General features: G+C 36.6%; 1 protein-coding gene across 1 annotated transcript in view; it reads right to left on the bottom strand.

Moving 5' to 3' along the window:
- Nbeal1 (neurobeachin like 1) overlaps positions 1–22,249 on the bottom strand; it is a 181,677-nt gene that overhangs the window by 53,570 nt on the left and 105,858 nt on the right. Inside the window, exons 28-38 of the mRNA XM_041658971.1 lie at positions 19,980–20,155; positions 17,201–17,354; positions 16,663–16,791; positions 13,520–13,825; positions 13,067–13,216; positions 10,690–10,847; positions 7,119–7,243; positions 4,689–4,815; positions 3,730–3,878; positions 2,604–2,737; positions 1,383–1,484 (exon numbers count right to left, since the gene is read on the bottom strand). Of these exons, the coding sequence (XP_041514905.1) occupies positions 1,383–1,484; positions 2,604–2,737; positions 3,730–3,878; positions 4,689–4,815; positions 7,119–7,243; positions 10,690–10,847; positions 13,067–13,216; positions 13,520–13,825; positions 16,663–16,791; positions 17,201–17,354; positions 19,980–20,155 (1,710 nt within the window). The remainder of the gene's footprint in view (positions 1–1,382; positions 1,485–2,603; positions 2,738–3,729; positions 3,879–4,688; positions 4,816–7,118; positions 7,244–10,689; positions 10,848–13,066; positions 13,217–13,519; positions 13,826–16,662; positions 16,792–17,200; positions 17,355–19,979; positions 20,156–22,249) is intronic.

The following is a 22,249-nucleotide window of genomic DNA, read 5'->3' as shown; positions in this document are numbered from 1 at the left end:
CAAGTTGGAGGATACCCTGGCTAATATACCAACCCATTAAAAAAAAAAACCTAGGGACATAGGTTGGTGTAGAGCACTTGCAGTGTAATACTCTGGGTTTAGTCTCATGTAACACAGAGGGGAAAGAAGAAAAATTAAGTCTTCTTCAACTAAATATTTATCTTAAAACTTTAATTTCTAAAAAGACCCCACTTTTGACACTTTTATAACTATGCATACTAGAAGGAAGTACTTTAACATCTAAAGCTTAACATCCTATGTGCTAAGCTAAGGTTATTGGATTTTAGAATGATTAACTATCTGAAAAAGAAAAAACACCTTTACAGAGTAAAATGAGGTGGGACTAGATAGGAAAAAAACATTCCTTGGTCCTCCCCCCTCCGTCCATATCTAGGAAGGTGAACATCCAAACTGGCTAGGCTTCCACAAAGCCAGCACATTAACTAGGACTTACCACAGGGCAGGGAACCCGGTCTGCTCTGTGGACTGGAGAGGGAGGGGGAGAGGAGTGGGGGGAGGGGTAGAAGCGTGGGAGGAGGGGGAGAAGGGTGGGAGGAGGGGGAGGGAAATGGGAGGCTGGGAGGAGGTGGAAACTTGTTTTTTGTTTATGTTTTTTTTTCTTCTTTTCTTAATAAAAAAAATTATTAAAAAAAAACATTCCTTTCTATTGATCACCTTAATCATTTAGTTTTCTAATGTGCATACACAGTAGAGTTATACATCAGAGTTTTCCTGATAGAATATCAATCAACGTTAACCCACTGTGGACCAAAAGCAAAAGGTTATACAATCTATAAAGTAAAATCCATATATTGTGATATATTTCTATACATAGGAAGCTCAATTCTTAGGTGTAAAGTTGAAAAATCAATAGTTAATGAATAAAGTTTATTCGAAAGCAAAATGAACTGTACCTTATTAAACAAAAATTATTTCAGACAACATATTCTTGATTAGGGAACTTCACAGAAGAGCCTGGCATGCGTGGGCGCTCTCTTTCTCTCTCTCTCTCTCTCTCTCTCTCTCTCTCTCTCTCTCTCACACACACACACAGTATAAATGGAAGAACAAAGGCCAGGAGTGGTGGATCACACCTTTAATCCCAGTATGTAGGAGACAGAGTGTCAGTCTCTGTGTATCTGAGGTCAGACTTAATCTACATAATGAGTTCCAGGTCAGCCAAAGCTAGACAGACTTGTATCCACAAAACCAAAACTTACTAACCAACCAACCAACCAACCAACCAACCAACCAACCAACCAAATGAATGAATGAGTAAATGAATGAATGATGAATCAATAAACGGTCGTGAGCAGTTATAAAACAGTACAAAATTCTGAGATATAAAACGAATGATAACAACAACCTATACATTTTCCTACCTGTGTCAATCCTGATGCTTTGAACAATTCTTGTGGTGATCTTGCTCCATAACTATTAGGAGAATGAAGTGACAACAGGCTGCTATATACTTTGTTTCTAACCTACAAAAAATACTACTGTTTAGTTTAAAAACTTGTCAAGACAAATATGGATTAAGGGTTTTGTAATAGTTTTAGCAAGACATAATCCTTTAAGAATAATAGTATTTTCTTCTTGCTTCACAGTGTGCCATTATTATTAATTTTTTTTTGACTTCAGAGAATCTTCACCACTCTACAACTTGTTGGCAGTTATCTCCAATTCTGCTTACTCCCTATTTTCTTGAAAATCCTAATCTACTACCTGTTTTATAACTTCAACTCTTCTGGACATTTCATATCAACAGTGGATTATGCTTTTAATTTCTTTACTATACTTGATGTTGTGGTTTAAATATGTTCTTTTAAAGTTTATGAAGTTTATGATTTAGAAAACTGATCCTCAAATAACAGGTTCATAATTGGAGATGGGGTATTTGGAAATTTCAATCTTTTTTTTTTTAAATATTTATTTATTATGTATACAACATTCTGTCTGTGTGTCTGCCTGCAGGCCAGAAGAGGGCGCCAGATCTCATCACAGATGATTGTAAGCCACCATGTGGTTGCTGGGAATTGAACTCAGGACCCTTGGAAGAGCAGGCAATGCTCTTAACCTCTGAGCCATCTCTCCAGCCCTGGAAATTTCAATCTTAAATGAGGTCATGGAGACAATAAAATGGCAGATAAGGTGCCTACCAGGAATTCTAATTGCTTGACTTTGATCCTTAGGAACCACATTGTGGAATGAAAGAACTGATTTATTACGTTACCCTGTGGTTTCTACAGGTACATTACAACTTCCACATATATAGTTTAAAAAAAATGGTGTCATGAGGCTGAAACATCATATTGACATAATGTCCTCTTGAGAAGAGAACAGGAAACCCAAGCATACTATGCACAGCTTGTCTAAGCTTATAACATAATCAGATGTCTGGCATCTTCTGGTTGATATTCAATGTTCTACTATACACCCCCCTCCCCAATACCAATAAAGGTTTATATACTGACTAGTCTCAGAATACATTTTCTCCTTTAATGTTTTCAATTGATAGGAATACAGTCCAAAACACAATTAGAGTTCAATAGCTGGAAGTTATTCCAAAATAATACTCTGTGATTATCAAAAAGGTACCATACCTCTTTTTTGAAATTGAGAAAGTAGTTAGATTGATCAATATGAAATATCTCAAGTGCTGATCTTCTTAAGTTGTAACGACGTAAGTGAATCTCTCGAATTTGAGAATGAGGCCACTTAAAATCAAAGCCTATTCCTGAAAACAGAAGAAATCTGTGACTGAGGTGCCCCATAAAGCTACTTATTGTATGCAAAACATCTCGTTTCCAAAAGTAGTACTTAGGGGAAAGAAACTGTAGGAAACATGTACACCCCAAAGCTATTCTACTACATTTCTTTCTTTTTTTTTTTTTTTTTTTTTTTTTGGTTTTTCGAAACAGGGTTTCTCTGTGGCTTTGGAGCCTGTCCTGGAACTAGCTCTGTAGACCAGGCTGGTCTCGAACTCACAGAGATCCGCCTGCCTCTGCCTCCCGAGTGCTTATTCTACTACATTTCTATAAGAATAGATGATACTTTTGAATATTCATAGTTTAGAAATCTTTCTCTTCCTAAGACGTTGGATCTTCATATTTAATCATAAAAAAGTAAGCACTTACAGGATGGTGCATAACACACAAAGGTAAGATAAAATTAAGACTGCATTTTGTAACCATAAGTTTATTGTGATACCCTCAAGCCAAAACTCTTAAAATACGCTAATAATGATGGCAATGACAAAAAGCAATTGGTTGTGGGTATGCATACCTATAATCCTAGCCACTCAGAAGGCTAAGGCAAGAAGATTTTAAGTGTAAGATCAGCCTGGGTAACATTTGTCTTGTGTAAGAATACAGCCCTGGTTTCCTAATCTCTTGAGTTCAAGGCGAGCCTGAACTACAGAGAGTTCCAGAATAGATAGGGCTATACAGAGAGACCCTGTCTCAAACAAGCAAGCAAACAAACAAAACCCAAAAATCAAAAAATGGCCTTGGCTTCAATCACTAATACTGTGTGTGTGTATGTGTCTACATATACAAATTATCATTCCCCTTCAATACATAATGGTGGGATGAACCTAATTCATTATTGGCTTTCCATTTTTAATTTTACAAGAAAAACCATAATTTTACAATAATTTTTGCTTCTTTCTCCCTCTAATTCATAACTGATGGAACTGAATACTGAAGGTATTTTCCCAAAACTACTCACCATCTTCTTTTTCAATACTGTTATCATGGAAGTAAATGTGTTGAGTAGTGATTTCTAATCTGCCAGGAATTATGTTGATTACTGTAATGAGTTCACAGTCTTCAGTCAACACCAATTTTTCCTTTTGATCCTGTTCTTCCTTCTCATCACTGTCCAACAAACAGTTTAAAAGAGGTAATCATTGCCAGGCAGTGGTGGTGCACGCCTTTAATCCCAGCACTCAGGAGGCGGAGGCAGGTGGACTGCTGTGAGTTTAAGGCCAGCCTGGTCTACAAGAGCTAGTTCCAGGACAGGCTCAAAAGCTACAGAGAAACCTTGTCTCAAAAAACAAAACCAAACCGAAAAACAAAACCAAAAAGAAGCAATCATCAATTTAGTTCACTTATGTAGAAAAGAATATCTTCTTTTACTACTGATAGTGAATGTTTACGCTGTATTTTTGAAATTCCTTTTCAATCCAGCTAGAAGCTTATGTTTTTGTAATATGTTTATTTTTTTACTAAGTTTTGTTTCAATAATTGTTTAGCTTTTTCATGTCGCTTGAATGAATTTCTTCTTATATCTTTATTTTTCTTTTGTTTTTATATTTTATGCAGATAATTTTCTTTCAAATCGTAGATCAAATCCTAGGCTTTGGGGTATGCATACTAGATGAGCCAGCTACTGCTGTGTTTTACCCCCAGATTCTGTTGCACATTTCCACATAAACACAGCTTAAGGCAGACATCATTCGATATAATGTTTTCATTCAAAAATACTTTATAATTTCAAGATACAGATCCCAACAAACTCAGGTAAAAAGCCTTCCTTAATAATTTCAGTAAATACAGGTTTTTAAAGACAGCTTGGTATTAATAATTGCACTTTGGAGAAACAAATTTAAGCAAATCCACAATTTTACAATCCCATTTCTAATACACAATTTAAATGCGTTCGAATACACATACATACATACATACATATTTACTCTGGCTACCATGTCCTCTTCCAGAAGTTCTAGTTTATCTTCCTCCATATCACTAAGTTTAATTTGTTTCACTACTTCCAAAAGCAAAGAGTCACTAGAAGGCTGCAAGTGTTGGACACCTGTTTAAGCAAAAAGATTCAGTTAAAAATAGCACAAAGTTTTTATAGCACTTCTATATTTTCTGACAGTTATGAGGCTTGATTATTAAAATATATGGTTTAAAATTATAGTTATTTTTAACAATAGCTAATTCTTGATTCAGAAATAGGCTAAGTACTGGATTAGCAGTCTGAGGTAGAAAACTGACTTTATGCAAATTATGAATCCATAAATAATAATTATACTCAATTAAAAAGCATGCTAATAGTAAAATAGTCTCAATGTGTTGATATATGATTGTGCACTTGTACTAAAAAGCAAGTGTGAGCTGGTCTACACATAGTGGCACATGCCCTTTAACCCTAGCACTTGGAGGCAGAGGCAGGTGGATCTCTGTTAGAGGCCAGCCTAGCCTACATAGCTAGTCCTAGGACAGCCAGGGCTACATCAAGACTCTTCCTCAAAACAAAACAAAACAAAACAAAACAAAAAAAACCCAAAAAAGTGTATGATCAGTTAGTTGTCTATAGCTGACAGGTAATCAATAGGTGAATCATTATTTTCTGGAGTACATGGAAAATAACACACATACAGTATTTTATACTGTATAAACTAAGACTTTGTAATAAAAGAGGGCTTTGTAATAGAAAAGAACATGGACTCTGAGTTGGTAAAATAGATTTAAATTCTGTCCTATCTCTGTTCTCTCTGAATATGTGATTTCTACTTTTTAAAACTGTTATGACGGTCCGGATGGCGGTGGCGCACGATTTTAATCCCAGCACTCAGGAGGCAGAGGCAGGCGGATCTCTGTGAGTTCAAGACCAGCCTGATCTACAAGAGCTCGTTCCAGGACAGGCTCCAAAGCTACAGAGAAACCTGTTTTGAAAAACAAAAAACAAAAACAAAAAAACAAAAACTTTTATGACTTACATGGGACTTTATAAAACTAAAAAGCCTTTGCACAGTTAAAAAACAAAACAACAACAAACCCCAACAGTGAAGAGGATCTTAACCAGTTACACCTCTAACATAAGGTTAATATCCAGAATATAAAAAGAATCTAGAAAGGAGCCTAAACAACACACACACACATACACACACACACACACACACACACACACACCCTATTAAAAAATGGGCCCAGGACTAGAATAGAGAGATTTTAAAAGAAGAAAAAAAATAGCTAACAGATATCTAAAAAAATGTTTACTGTCCCTAGCAACTACGGAAATATTATGAAAACAATTTCAAAATATCATTTCCCAGTCAGAATGGCAAAGATCAATCAATGGACAACAGACAATAGATGCTGGAGGGGGTTGTGGAGAAAAGAGAACCCTCATTCACTGCTGGTCAGGGAACATCTAAGAACTGTAAGAGCCATGGTTTGCCGTGGAATGTAGCTACTGAGAACATCCACATTAGGTCTAACCAACAGACTGCCCAAAGGTGACACAAGGACAACAATAGCCATGCCATATGGGTTTGGGGGGAAAGTGGGGAGACAAGATGTCAGGCCTCAACGGGTAAAACCGTGATGAAAAAAGTTGAAAGGACAGCGGTTTTCCTGAATTTAAGACAACTGAAATAAAGAGAAAAGGCTATAAACTTAGACCCATGATCACGTGCGGAGGTATGAGAAGGAAAAGGAGTGTGAATTTCCTAAAGAAGGATTTCTTGAAAAATAACAGAGAAATAGTGCAATTTACAACTACCAAATTGAAGTAATTCACTGAAAAAAAAAAAAAAGAAGTGTCCTAGGTGATGAGGATAGTTAAATTTCGACATATTCAAGTCCCAGAATACTGACGAAGCAGAGCAGTTTATACAACTGTGTGCTGCTATGTAAAATGCATCCAATTAATGTCTGTATCATGGACAAAAATATTATTTTGTATTAAGGGGAAAAATTCCAATATCTGATTTACTTTAGAATACAGAATCCTAAATGATAGGCATTATGGCTTTCTTCAGTTTTGTAGGATATCAATGTTAAATGTTAAATGAAAAAAAATCAAAAAGTTGACACTGATTTCATCTATAAACCTTTCATGAGACATAACTGGCACAGAAGCAGCTACACTGACAATAACTATTGCTTGGTAAACACGTAGGTGCCACAAACTCATCACAAGAAATACTTCATATTTCACAGACTTAGATTCAGGTAAAATTAACAACACTGAATTCATACACCCATTTATACACACAGTTTAAAGCACCATATCCCTCCCTTCTTAAGTCAACGTCTAAAATAACAAACAACAAGCATTCCATCAACATCTTCACTTTATTAAAATAGGTAAGTACCGTAACTCACCTAAATTATCTCTTAAGGCACTAGCATCCTCATGGTTATTGAAATTATAATTAGGTACCAGTTTGAGTCTCATGCGGGAATAATTTTCTACATTAGCCAGTTTCCAATGAATTCGATTCTGTTTCCTAGAAACATTCACAATGAAACAAGTAAAATTACTAGAAATTATAAAGATTAGTTGTTTGAAGGGAGTAAGAAATAATTCACCATTGTTTAATACTATTTTAGACTATGTTCAAGCACTACCAAGCATGCACAAGGCCCTGGTTTTGATTACCAGCACTATAAAACTAAAGGCTTGTAAATTTTAAGGAAAACAGTGGGGTAGGGGATAAATAGGAACAAAATATAATGACACAATGTATGCAAATACCATATATTAAACATAATACTCTTTATATGCTAGCTATTACTTTTGAACAAATTTAAATGTTAGTATTTATCATCTGGACACTTGTCAGGAAAAATAAATGAGTATGTTTAATTATGACATACACATGATGAACCTAAGAGAGCCGCAATTATTTACCCAAGATGCCATGAAGCTTAATGGTAGACAACTAAGATTTGAAAACTAACTTTCAGACTTCTAGCTTGATTACTTTATTTTTTCACTGTTAAATACAATTTCATGACCATAATCGAATTTTAAAATTTTATTATAAATAAAGATAACTGAAAATGAATGAAAGACCAAAATATCAAAGTTAAGATGTTAAACGTTTAGAAGAAAAAGGTAAATTTTTATGATCCTGGACACAGGTACACTTTTTTAAATACATTTTAAAAAAAGCTAGATTCATTAAAATTGATAGCATTGAACAACAACACTATCAATAAAGTGAACTACGTATCTGAAAATCACCTCTTGATGGTTATTGAGAATACTATACAACACACATACATGCACACAAACACACCAAAAAAAGTTCAACAACTCATTTGGATAGCTAGGCAAAGGAAACAAGACAACAACAAGCACATGGAACAGTGCTCAGCATCATTAATTATTAGGAAGATGGAAAGCAAAGTTACATGGTAATGATTTATACACAACACAAGGGAAATCTGAAATACTGGAAAGGGACAAGCATTGGTTAGAATGTGGCAAAATTGGAAAACATATACTCATACCTTAAACATAAAGTAATGTAGCAGATGTGAAAGTAAATTCTTTGATAAGTTAAATATGAAATATGACCCAGTAATTGAACTTGTACTATATATACCCAGAAGAATTAAAAGCATTCTCTCAAACCAACATTTTGACACAAGTGTCTACACAGCACTGGTAATAGTAGCTCAAGGGGGCAAAAAAGTAAATGTTTATCCTTTCACTAGCTGGTTGAAAAGATAAACAAAAGGTTTAGTTTACTATTTTTTAAAAACAAGGGTTATAAAATATATACACCAAAACAGAAGTAAAAATATTAAGTTGCAAAGTGTTGAAGTACAACTTTAGCTTAAGAAGGCAGAAATATTCTTATGAACTACTTGAGTCTAATATATGTAATATCAGAGTAGAAGAACTACCCACAAGGTACAAACCTCTAATCATTCCAAACCAATTCATAAAATGACAATAAAGTTTGAAATACTCGTTAAAAAACTGAAATAGAGATGGCTTAAAAGTTTAAAATGTGGAGGCAACAACCTTCACAGGAGCAGGAGCAGGTACAAGGAAACTACCTGACAGAGCAGGCCTGAACCAGAGATCTCTGAGGGACCTGTTGTGAATCAGTGACCTCTAACGTAGCAGCCCTGAGCCAGCCTTCACAGATAATAAATGAGCAGAGAAAGAAATCAGAGAAAATCACCCTTCACAATAGCCACAAATAGCTTAAAATATCTCAGAGTAACTCTAACCAAACAAGTGGAAGACTTGTATGACAAGAACTTTAAATCTTTGAAGAAAAAAACTGAAGAAGACACCAGACAGTGGAAAGATCTCCCATGCTCTTGGGTAGGTAGAATTAACATTGTAAAAATGGCAATCTTACCAAAAGCAATCTACAGATTCAATGCAATGTCCATCAAATTCCCAGCAAAACTCTTCACAGTCCTCGAAAGAATGGTACTCAACTTTATATGGAAAAGCAAAAAACCCAGGATAGCTTCCAACAGTCCTCCTGTACATTAAAGAAACTTCTAGAGACACCACAGTCCCTGACTTCAAACTATTACAGAGCTACAGTGCTGAAAGCAGCCTGGGATTGGCATAAGAACAGACAGGAGGACCAATGGAACCAAACAGAAGACCCGGATATTAATCCACATACCTTTGAACACCTGATTTTTGACAAAGAAGCAAAAAATATCAAATGGAAACAAGAAAGCATATTTAACAAATGGTGCTGGCATAACTGGATAGCAACATGTAGAAGAATGAAAACAGATCCATATCTATCACCATGCACAAAACTCAAGTCCAAATGAATCAAAGACTTCAACATAAAACCAACTTCATAGAAGATAAAGTAGGAAGTACACTGGAACGTATTGGCACAGGAAACCACTTCCTAAATCTAACCTCAGTAGCACAGACACTGAGAGAAACAATTAATAAATGGGACCCCCTGAAACTAAAAAGCTTCTGTAAAGCAAAGGACATGGTCAACAAGACAAAACGACAGCCTACAGAATGGGAAAAGATCTTCACTAACCCCACATCAGACAGAGGTCTGATGTCCAAAACATACAGAGAACTCAAGAAATTGGTCATCAAAAGAACACATAATCCAATAAAAAAGTGGAGTACAGACCTAAACAGAGAACTCTCAACAGAGGAATCTAAAAGGGCTGAATTACACTTAAGGAAATGTTCAACATTCTTAGTTATCAGAGAAATGCAAATCAAAACAATCATCTTATATCTGTAAGAAAGGCCAAGATCAAAAACACTGATTGACAACTTATGCTGGAGAGAATGTAGGGTAAAGGGAACACTTCTCAGTTGCTGGTGGGAGCGCAAAGCCACTTTGGGAATCAGTATGCTGATTTCTCAGAAAAATTAAAAAAAAAAACTTCCTTAAGACTGAGCAATACCACCTTTGGGTATCAAGTATGTTCATAGAAGCATTATTTGTCAAAGCCAGAACCTGGAAAGAACCTAAATGCCCCTTGACTGAAGAATGGATAAAGAAGATGTGGTACATTTACACAATGGAATACTAAACAGAATAAAAAAATGATATCTTGAAATTTGTGGGCAAATAAATGGATGGATTATCATATTGAGTGAGGTAACCCAGACCAAGAAAGAGAAATATCATATGTACTCACTCATAAGTGGTTTTTAGACATAAAGTAAAGAAATTCAGCCTACAAATCACAATCCCAAAGAACCTAGACACTAAGAGAGACATACATGGATCTAAACTACGGGACAGAGAAAAAGACAAAATCTTCTGTGTAAGTTGAGAGCATGGGGACCATGGGGAGAGGGTAGAATGGGAGGGGAGAGAAAGAGAGGGGGTAGAGAAAATATATAGCTCGATAAAACAGTAAAATAATAATAATAAAAAGTTTAAAATATATAGCCGCAGCTCAAAAAGAAAAAATATGCACCTACCTTTTAGCCCAAGGCCCCCTTTCACATGTAAGATAGAGTCTAATTGCCTTCCACCATCTAAAAGTGGCCAACTGTTGACTGCTAAGTTGTTTAATCATATTATTGTACCTCAAGTTCTCTTGACGTGCTTTTCTATTAAATGGCTCCACAAAATACTCCTAAAATAAACAGCGAAAGGAACATTTTATAATATATTTACAAATTTTAATTTGACCAATAAGAATGGTTTATGAGGAAAGAAATAATAACATCATCTTCTTGTTTTATTACAATATTTGTCTTTGATGAGGACGGTAGAATTTCAGTTATGTTCTTCTTATGTATTCTGACACATAAAAAGGGAGCACACATGCACTATGGTTGATAAAATAGATCAGTGGGGTAAAAGGCATCTACTGCAGAGCGTAACAGGCTGAATTTCCTCCCAAGCACCCCAAGTGTGGTGGTCTATGCCTGTAACCCCAACACTAAGGAGGTAGAGTCAGGAAGATCACAAGTTTAAGGTTATCCTTAGCTGTATATCAAGTTTGAAGCCACTCCGTGATACCTCAGACTGTTTAAAAAACAAAAAAGTTAAAACTTAAAAGAACTGATGTAAATCTAGAGGAACAAGCTGTGAATGAATTGTAGCTGTTACCAGACGTGTGAAGGAAATGGTACCTGGATTCGACTAAAACAGACCACTGTTGAGAAAACTGAGGAAGTCATAAAGTTCCATGAAAACCAAGTAAGAACTCATCACCACCCTTATTACATGTATACAACTTCTTCATTAAATGTTTGGTAGTGGGCTGGTGCAGGAAACCATGGAGTTGGCTTAAGAGGCATGTGTTATAGTTTCTCACGTTTGAGTCCATGGCTCTTGGGGTACAATGTGTTTTCCAGTTCCAGAGATACTGATGCAGTCCCTCAGGCAGTGAAGCATTCATGCTACCTCGTGTTTCTCTGTACATTCCCTTTGTAGCCATGGAATCAAGAAAACCTGACAGGACAACAGGTCTTAGATATTAATCTTGCGTACCCTGTATGACTTGCAAAGATCACTGTATCCTAGCACCTACAATTGTATTGATCCTGCCAATTGCCAGTCTATTCTGTTTCTGATAAAGGTCTAAAGAGTCTATTTGCTCTCAGTATACTGTCACAACCTCAGTTGTGCTGTGGACTCTCCAAGCTGGCCTGATTTCCTTGACCTTACTGGTAAAGTAAGCACAAGCGCTTACAGGCGGGAAATATGGCACAGCTGGCAGCATGTTTCTCTAGCAGTCCAATCAATAAAAAGGCACCAACAGTGGCAAACTCATCTGGAAAGTGAAAACAGGAGGGTCCTAAGTTCAAGGCCATCTTTGCAGATATAGAAAACTAGTTCAAGGTCAGTAGGGGCAACAGGAGATCCTGCTTCAAAAAATAAACATGCAATTAAGAAGTTAGGCAAATTTGCTAGTAAAACCACTCAGACCTTGCATTTTCTCTTTTTAAAGGTATATAAATTCAACTTTATTTATACATAAAAAACTATGCAGTTTATCTCTACATTTTAAAATAAATTTTAAATCCTCTACCTACCAAGAAATTGGTGGATCTGAGTAGTCATATTTCCACGTCCTAAGCAACTTACATCTGTGGGGCTGATGGCAACACTGCCTCTTTCATTTCTGTTGCAAGTAAGTTTTCATTTCTCTTTGTCAAACTGACTAATAGTTTATTGATTTTGCGAACATTTTCAAGAGTTTAATTTCAGATTCACTGATTTTTCTTTTTCTGCTTTTATTTACTTATTTTAATTGGTGTGCTGCAGAGATGGCTTGGGGTTAAGAGTGCTTCTTGCTCTTATGGAAGAACCAAGTTCAGGTCCAGCAGCAATACAGTGGTTCACAACCACTTGTAACTCTAGTTCCAGGGTTTAACATTCTCTTCTGACCTCTTAGGTCTCTTGCACATAACCAGGCACAAGCATGTATTCAAGTGCACACACACTAATAAAAATAAATATTGGCTGGGTGGTAGTGCCACACACCTCTAATCCCAGCACTCAGGAGGCAAAGGCAGGCAGATTTCTATGAGTTCTAAACCAGCCTGGTCTACAAAGCTAGTTCCAGGACAGCTAGGGCTACACAGAAGAAACCCTGTTTTAAAAATAAACCAAGTGTTTAATTGAAATTAATTTGTGTGAGTGGAGGGCACATCAAAACACCCTAGCAGTATCTACTAACAGATTTTCAACTTAATAAGATGTTTTACACACTCATAAAGTCAATTTTTACTATTGAAATGGTTAATGATTGACCTTCTTTCCAAATTTCTGGTAGAGTTACTTTCATGTAATAGTAAATATTGGTAGTTAACATGGAAACTTGATCCAGAAAACAGCTTTTACCTGAAATTTCAATTTACTTTCTCCTCCCTCTCGGTCTCTTTTATGCATATTCACCATTAAGGCTTCATAGCAATTCTTCCAGTAAAGTGCCATGTTCTCATGACCATCATAAAATGTATGTGTTTCATACTGCTTCATGTAAGGTATAATCTTAGATGAGAGAAAAAGAAAGAATACACAGAATTTACATACTCCTCTATAAAAATGATAAATCAACAGAAAAGTATTGCTCAGAAAAGATAAAACTGTGAGACTGGAGGGATGACTCAACAGTTAAAAGAATACTTGCTGAGAGCAACCACAGGTCCCAGCAATCATATGCATCTTGCAACCCTAGCTCCAAGGGATTTCACACCTTCTTCTTGTCTCTTTGTGTGCAGCACACACCTGCACACATACGCAAGCATACACTCATGCACACACATATAAAGAAAAATGATTTTAAAAACTTACGTATTTTTCAATGTAAACTTGCCATTCATCTGAATTGCAGTATTCTTGAAAATCTTCAAAAAATGAAGTACTTCCATCAGTAAAAGGCAAAGAAGGCAGGTGCAAGTTCATGAAAAGAAGCTCATAAATTTTAGAAACCAGAGTACGGAAAAGAGGAATCAGAAATGAATAGATTTCTGTCTGTTCCTTGATTGACCGACTTAGAATATGTTCTAGTTTCCCTAAAATGTAGCATGCTTCATTTTGATTTTCAATCACTTTAGTCTGAAGAAGGGCATTTAGTTTAGCTGATGCTATTGCACAAACCTGAAAGAAAAAAAGGTTAAAAGAGAAAAAAAAAATCATTAAAGCAAACATAGACTATTAGCAAAAGATCTGACTCACTCCAAAAATTTAGAAGTTTTATGTAGTAACTGTCAATGACTATGGATTTATTTTACTTCCAAGCAAAAAGTTAAGTGTGCAATGGTTTCATAGACATTGGCATGAAACTATTTGGAGAGAGACAAAAACCCACAAAAATTTTTAATAATCACACTATCACCATTCGGACTGATTCCCCAATTCCAATTCTAAGTGAAATAAAACCTGTAAGACATCTGCATACAGACTGGTTGCTCAGAGAGGAACACCCAGTGTAGGAGGGCTTAGCACTTTTTATATTCAGCTGATCTTTGCCTTCGACAAAGGGACTGGCTTTCTTACAGTGGGCAGCCAACAAGCTTGCCTTTTACTCTAGAAAGAATCATGGTTTCTATCTTTAACAGCTGTTCACAATACGAAACAACTCAAAAGAATGGATATCCAGGTGTGGTGGCATACACTTTTAAGCTTAGTACTTGAGAGGCACAGGTAGGCAGATCTCTATGATGGGCAGACTGGTCTAGTGAGTTCCAGGATAACCAGGGCTATACCTCAAAACAAAAACAAAAACACTCCAGAACAGCTTGAATAAATAGAACCTATCTCAAAACAATCAAACAAAAAACCCAGAATGATAAACAAATAACAACAAAAGAATAGATAACAAGAAAAATTAGTCACATGATTAAACAGAAATGCAATAGACTTATGGAGAACTATCTACCAACAATGACTATAGGAAGCAGCAGTATTTTTCTCTGGGGAAAATTGTAAGCTAAGACTGCTTTTCATTTTATGGCTGCCTCAGATCTGAATAATCACACAGAGACTACACTAATTATAACACTGTTTGGCCAATGCCTCAGGCATATTTCTAGCTATCTCTTACATCTTGAAATAACCCATTTCTATTAATCTATGTATCATCACAAGACTGTGGACTCACCAAGGTTCCAGCATTTCCAGCTTCTCCTTTGGCAGCTACACGTCTTCTCTTTGACTCTGCCTACTCTCTATCTCTGTTCAGATTTCTCACCTGGCTTTACTCTGCTAAGCCTTTGACCCAAACAGCTTTACTCATCAACCAATAAAAGCAACACAAATACATCCCACATCAGAAAATGAAGTTGAAAACAGGCCCAATTGTAATTTGCATCCTTAAGCAAAGAACAGTGTGGTGAGAATAGCAAATAAGCAGACCGACTGAATCCTGTCTTAAACTCATCTTAATAAAGCAATTCTCAATTATTTGTGGGAGAGAACAAATCTCAATGAAGTCTGTTTTGGAGTTTCATTACATGGAATCATAACTATTTGACTACATACAGATATATAAGGAGTCTGGGACCTTAACTAAAAATTTAATTAACCTTAAACTTCCTAGGACAAACACATATTAATAGTACAAGCCCAAGCAAAAGAGAACTCTCCATTACTATTCATTCAATCACTAGTACTGAAGAGGAAAAAGCTAATGAAAAAGGGTTTGAGGAGGAGAAGAAATGACAATACAGCCACTGGACTAGAGATTTTTTGTAACAGGCCAGCTTTATGTTAAAAAAAATTATCTCTCCATACTCTTAACAACATCACATCTAGTTTAGGAACAGCACTAGAATTCTGTCTCATCCTAATCCTCTTTATCCAATAATAAAGCTGAATATTTAAAAGAATTCAGGGTAAGAGCTGGTTCAGTAAATGAAATGTTTGCTATACAAGTATAATGATCTGAGTTTGAATCTGCAGGGTCCACATAAAAGCTAACATGTTAGTGCTAGACTGTAATTCTGCCACTACTATACAAAGATGAGAAACCAAGACAGGAGAATTCCTGGAAACTCAGGGGTCAGCTAGCCTGGTGTACAAAGCATGAAACAACAAAACAGGTCCTGCTCTAAATAAAGGTACATGTTGAGAACCAACACCCAAGGTTGTCCTCTGACCTCCATAGGATGCTGGGCCACAAATGTTCATTCTCTCAATGACATACACACACAAACACACACACTCAAATACAAACAAAAGTAAATAGATATCAAATATTTATCAAGACTAAATGTACCCAACGAGAACAGAAAAACAACAGAGCAAATGTCAGAGGAATTTTCTAACTTTTTACAATTTAATTTACAATAGGAATAATATTCTTTGTGAATACATTTTATCTTTAGTTCTTAAATCTAGCAAAAATCATTAGCATGTACATAATTGGTATTTCATAAGTGAACAAATATATAACAGAGTGTAAAACTTTGGATTAGTAAAACAGGAAAAGAATTCAAAAGAAAAGTTATTATAAATCATTTTCCCTAAAAATATAATTCCTAAAATTCACATATACAAATATCCCTGCAAAGCTATTTAGCAGCTCGCAAGCCACAGTGAATACAGATGACCTGTGAGTAACCCTAAAAGGAAGCATTAAAATAAGAGTCCTAAGTCCGAGAATAACAAAAAGCTGCTTCTTAAGCTCCTTTCTGATCTTACCAAATTGAAATTTCAAGTGATCTCATATTGTCTGAAACTCAATAGATACTGAAAAGAGAGTATGAGAGATAGTTCAACAGGTAAAGGTGTGTGCCACAAAGACTTATGACCTGAGTTTGATTCCAAAAACCATGTAGTCTCTGCCCTCCACATAAGTGCACAATGCAGGCACATAAAATAAATAAATACAATAAAATTTTAAGAAAGTACTGAAAAGGCATTATTATCTTGTTATACATCAGTAACTATGGTATATGATAAGACAGAAAATAGCATAAAAAGAAACGACAAACCTGCAAACTGCCTCTTCCAATGAACTCCAGAAGCAACTGGATCTGTATCTGAGAGAGTTTTACCCATCCTGGATTCTCAGAATACCACGCTGACAGATAGTCCAGGAGCTGTGTGGTACCTTCTAAAAGCTATCACACACACACATATGGAATTGAGAAATAAAAACATCCATTTTTTAAATGTACTGATTTTTCTTCAACACTAATACCAATCATAAACACTGCAGAAGTAGTTTAATGTGTAATTCCAAAAACCAAAGAACCATCGTAACAACTAATAAAATCTGTGTTTACTACATTTGATTAAACATTAATGCTCCAAAAGGAAGAGAAGCAAAATTTCTTTCTTTAAATAATTCTGAAATATCCAAAATATTTATCTATATATTATAATTTGTTTTGTTTGCAATAACATATCACACTATAGCTCAGGCTAACCTGGAACTGTCTATGTAGCTCCTACTGAACTCAAATTGTGACAATCCTTCTGCCTCACCCTCTTAAAAGTTAAATGCAATTTCAAAGGGTCATTACTAACCTTCTCAGTCCACATGTTTGAATTAACCAGTCCTTCTGACTGCAGGAAGTCCTGTATGATCAGCATGAGTCGGAAGGCATTTTCAGCAGTTACAGGACTACTTTTTGCATCTCTGTGTTCTGTGACTGTCCATTCTAACATCTTCTGTAGCAAACTAAGCATAAAATAAAGTTCTCTTAAAACCATTATAAGCTTGGAAAGAAAAACCAAAAAACCAGTTACTTATTAGTAGCACTGTAACTCCAAAGATATACTCTCACCAACAGGCTGTCACTAAGATCGTAGATTGAGGACTTCTGGGAAAAATGGCAGGCTCTTTCTGTGTGGTGTAGTATGAAAGAAGTTAGAATAAAATAAGAAACAGACTATCCCAAAGAAAGAAACAGATGAAAAAAATTATACATCAAAAGAGATAGTAAAAGAATACTTGAGAAATGTGAAGGAAAAGACAGGAAGCAAAATTCCAGCCTCTGAGACCTCTATAAGGAGAGGGGAAGAAGAAGCCTTCAAAAGTTAAGGGAGCAAGGGATGGACAGTCCTATCCTGAAGACAAGTCCACAGCCTCTACAATCCTCAGAGTTGCAAACTCTAGTGAGATAGTGATCTCTAGTGGATGAAGAGAAAAGCCTCCCTGCTGCTCTGTATGACTAAAGAGGGCAGCGAGCAGACATCATCTTGAGAATTTACCCTTAAGAACTAAGTTACCACTGGGAATGGTGGCATACACCTTTAATCCTGGCATTGGAGAGGCAGAGGCAATAGGATTTCTCTGAGCTCCCAGCCAGCCAGCACTACACAGTAAGGTCCTTTTGAGGTGGGGGTGAGAGGATGGAAACAAAAATTAAAAAATTACAATAAAATTCTGAGCTAGCATGAGGGCCTGACAGCAAAGAACAAATACAGGTTACAAAGCTTCAATACAGCCTGCAGGGTAAGACTCAATCAGGAACCTGAAACAGCAACCATGGAGGTACTCTGCTTACTGGCTTGCTCTTCATGGTTTACTCAGGCTGCCTTCTTAAACTACCAAACACTGTTTACCCAGGGTGGTACTGCCTACAGTGAATTAAGCCTTCCCACATCAGTTATTAATCAAGAAAATGCCACAAAAGCTTTAATACAGGTAACTCTTACAGAGATATATTCTCAATTGAGGTTTCTCATTCCAAATGACTGTAGCTAGTATTGACAAAAACTAACCAACATATTCCTTAAACTGTTCCATGAAATAGCAAGGTAAGGAACATTATCAGATTTGTTCTGTGAAGTCCCAAATTACCCTGATACCAAACTAGATACAGACACAATGTGGAGGTTTGAATGAAAATGTTCCCTCCAGGTTCATATGTTTGAATGCTTGGTTTCAGTTAATTAAACTGTTTAGACAGGACTGGGAGGTGTGGCCTTGTTGAAAACCGTGTTACCAGATGCAAGCTCCCAGCTAGCTCTATCTCCTACTTGGAGATAAAGAAGTAACCTCTCAGCAACATGCTCCATTGCCATGCTCCCCACCATGGTTAGAGACTAACCCTCTGGAACCATGAGCCACAAACTAAATACTTTCTTTTATAAGTTACTTTGGTCATGGTGTTTTACATGGCAATAGGAAAGTAACTAAAACACATAATAATAAGAAAAGATTACTTTAATGAATATAACACAAAGATAATAAAAATTTTGCAAACCAACGTCAAGAACACACTGACAGGATCATACACCATGACCAAGTTGGTTTCATCCTAGGATGCAAAGATGGTGCAACAAACACAAATCAGTAAGTATAATAAAGTTTGGAGACACTAAGAATAGAAGTCACACTATCATCTCATTAGATGTAGAAAAAGCCCTCAACAAAGTTCACCGCTCCTTCATGGTAAAAGACCTAGAAACTATGAATAGATAGAACATCCTTAATGTAGAAGACTACAAGAAAGACCAAATACTAACATTAAACTGAATGATGGGGACAGAGAGAAATGAAAGGTCTAGCAGTAGACCCCGAAAACTACTAAATACTTTTAACAAAGTAATAATGTACAAAAATCACCATTACAAGTAACTAACTTACAAGGAAAGAAATCAGGGCTTGGTAGGATGGGGGAGAACCTCATCTCATTCAGAAGAGCTTAAAACAACAAATCTATGTAACAAAGAAGTGAATGACTTCCACAACAGGAACCTTAAGACACTAATAAAATAAAGCAACAGAAAAATGGAAAACCTCCTGTAATGATATGTTCTGTCTCTTTAAGAGACAATCCAATGCCCACTCCCTCTCCAGGCACCTCCCCCCCCCCCCCAGAACCTAGACAACAATGAGAATCCTAAGACAGGTATACTTGGATCTAATCTACATGGGAAGTAGAAAAAGACAAGATCTCCTGAGTGAATTGGGAGCATGGGGACCATGGGAGAGGGTTGGAGGGGAGGGGGGATGAAGTGAAGGGAGCCAAGAAAAATATAAACCTCAATAAAATCAATAAAAAATAAAAAATTCAGGAAAACACAAAGTAAAACTTCTTTCAAATTCCTTCTCACCCGAGACTCAGAATGAATAGCAAGAGAACAAATGAAGAAATGTTGGTGAGGATGTAGGGAAAGAGAATTTGTATTTTTTTCTACATTCTACTAGAATAGTAAAACCAAGGAAGAAAAATATTAAATAGCTTCTTCTTCTCTCTGCCTCTATTATATACTGAATTAAGGAATCAGTATTTAATTTTAGACTCCCACTCCGTTCTACAGAGGGGTTCACAAAAATTACTAAATAAATACTTACATTAGTTTTACTTCATCTGACGATCGAAGTAGTTCACTTGATATTCCTGGTTTAGTTAATGCTGAAAACACTTGTCCTCTTTCAACCCAAGTGTCTTCATCTGACTTTTCTAGTCCTTTACACATGATATAATTCAAAATATTTGTAACCAACTGAAGAAGCTCCTCTTCACATTCCTATAAAACATTAAGTAATACTAAATTATTAGAGTTAGGAAATATTAAAAAGCATAACACAGAGCCATCTACATATACTTGTTACTTATGTAAGTTATTTTTAGCATTTAATTTTTATTATTTTTAATTATGTGTAGGTATGTTTCTGAATGTGCGTATGGGCACATAAGTGAAGGTGCCTAAGGAAGCCAAAGCTGTCAGATCCCTGGAGCTAGAGTTACATGAGCTTTCTGATGAGAGTTCTGGGAATGGATCTCAGGTCTTCTGGAAGCACATCAAGGGTTCTTAACTGCTGAGGTCCCTTTCCTGTCCCCTTTTAAGATGCTTTTATTGCCTGAAGACACAAAATGTTTCAGATGCAGGCTCTGTTCTAAAGAGAGGGATGGGGAGCTAGAAAGATGGCTAAGTGGTTACTGGTCAAAGTGGTTCAATTCAGGCACCCAAATGGTGGCTTACAACCATTCATAACTTGAACTCCAGGACACTCAATCCCTTTCTGTGTATGTGGGGGTTCAGGACAGGGGTTCTCTGTGTAACAATCCTGGCTGTCCTAGAAATAGCTCATGTGGGAGTCCCCTCTGTGTTGCTGTGATTACCATTAATGAACAAAGAAACTGCCTTGGCCTGTAGATAGGGCAGAATTTAGGTAGGCGGGGAGGACTGGACTGAATGCTGGAAGAAAAAAGGGCAGAGTCAGAGAAATGCCATGGAGCCGCCAGAATCAGACAGGCTAAAACTTTGCGGGTAAGCCACTGTTACATGACAATACACAGATTAATAGAGATGGGTTAAATTAAAATATAAGAGTTAGCCAATAAGAAGCTAGAGCTAATGGGCCAAGCAGTAATTTAAATAATACAGTTTCTGTTTGATTATATCGGGCCTAAGCTAGCCGGTGGCTGAGACGAACAAGTGGTTCCTCCTCCAACAGACTGGCGCCCATGTGGCCAGCTAAATCCATTTAAAACCTAAGAGAGTTTGAAAAGGAATTCTAGACACAAAAATACAGGGTTTAACACAGTTTCTTGCTGTTTGCTGGCGGCATGGAACAGCTCCATTAAGAGAGGTTTTCCTCACTCTGCAATAGCAGTAGAGAAAAAAAAGCCACACCGTTTTGAAATGCAGGCATTCTGGGACGAGCTGCGAGCACGACTTCTGGCTCTTTCAGGAGACCAAGTATTTGGATGGGGTTTGTGAGCAGACTGACACAGCTTGCTTAATGGCGACATGGACTGGCTGTGTGCCTAAGAATGGGGCTGTTGGCATGGCTCTCAGAGCCAGAAAACAGCACTGCCATGCTGGACTGTGCAGAGCAAGCAGGCGTATCATATATATCATAGTAATGGCACAGCTTAAGTTTTAGACTGGGTGGGCAAGCAGTTAGTACTGTATCAACCCTAGTACTGGGGCACCTTAAGTTTTTTTTTTTTTGTTTTTTGTTTTTTTTTTTTTTTGGTTTTTCGAGACAGGGTTTCTCTGTGGTTTTGGAGCCTGTCCTGGAACTAGCTCTTGTAGACCAGGCTGGTCTGGAACTCACAGAGATCCGCCTGCCTCTGCCTCCTGAGTGCTGGCACCTTAAGTTTTAAGAAGCACTTGGCATTTTAAAAAGTGCTCCAGGATAGTAAAGAATTACAGATATGCAATAAACACAAATCCAGATGAGTCACAGTGCTGGATAAATGTACGTAGGCTTGAGAGAAGAAAAAAAGTACAGAGAGTTGGAAAAGAAGTAAATTGTTTTAAAAAAGGCTTTAAAGAGACAGAGTACAGATAGTCATAGATTAAAAAGGAGTAAAGAAAAATAAGCCATGTAAAAATGGAAAATTCACAGAGAGTCTGGAACATGTATGTATATTATTGTGTTATCTTTGAGTTTTTTTGACTGTGAATGAGCTAGGTATAGATATTTCACTGTATAGGCTGCTAAGCTAAATCAGCATGTATATTATAAAGGTATCATGACCCAATTTGGGTCTAAGAATATGCTGCTTTGAAAAAGAGGTTCTTCTCGTTTCCACAGAGGATGAGAACCTGTGCATTGCTTCCAGACTGGTGTGGTTTGATAGAGCATGACCCACTGAAAGGCTGCCGTGA

Source organism: Microtus oregoni, unplaced genomic scaffold (genome assembly GCF_018167655.1).
Source record: "Microtus oregoni isolate MIOR12 unplaced genomic scaffold, Mior012 000010F_ref0000083, whole genome shotgun sequence".
Lineage (NCBI taxonomy): Eukaryota > Metazoa > Chordata > Mammalia > Rodentia > Cricetidae > Microtus > Microtus oregoni.
Note: the sequence above shows the minus strand (reverse complement) of the source record. Positions and strands in the feature narration are given on the sequence as shown.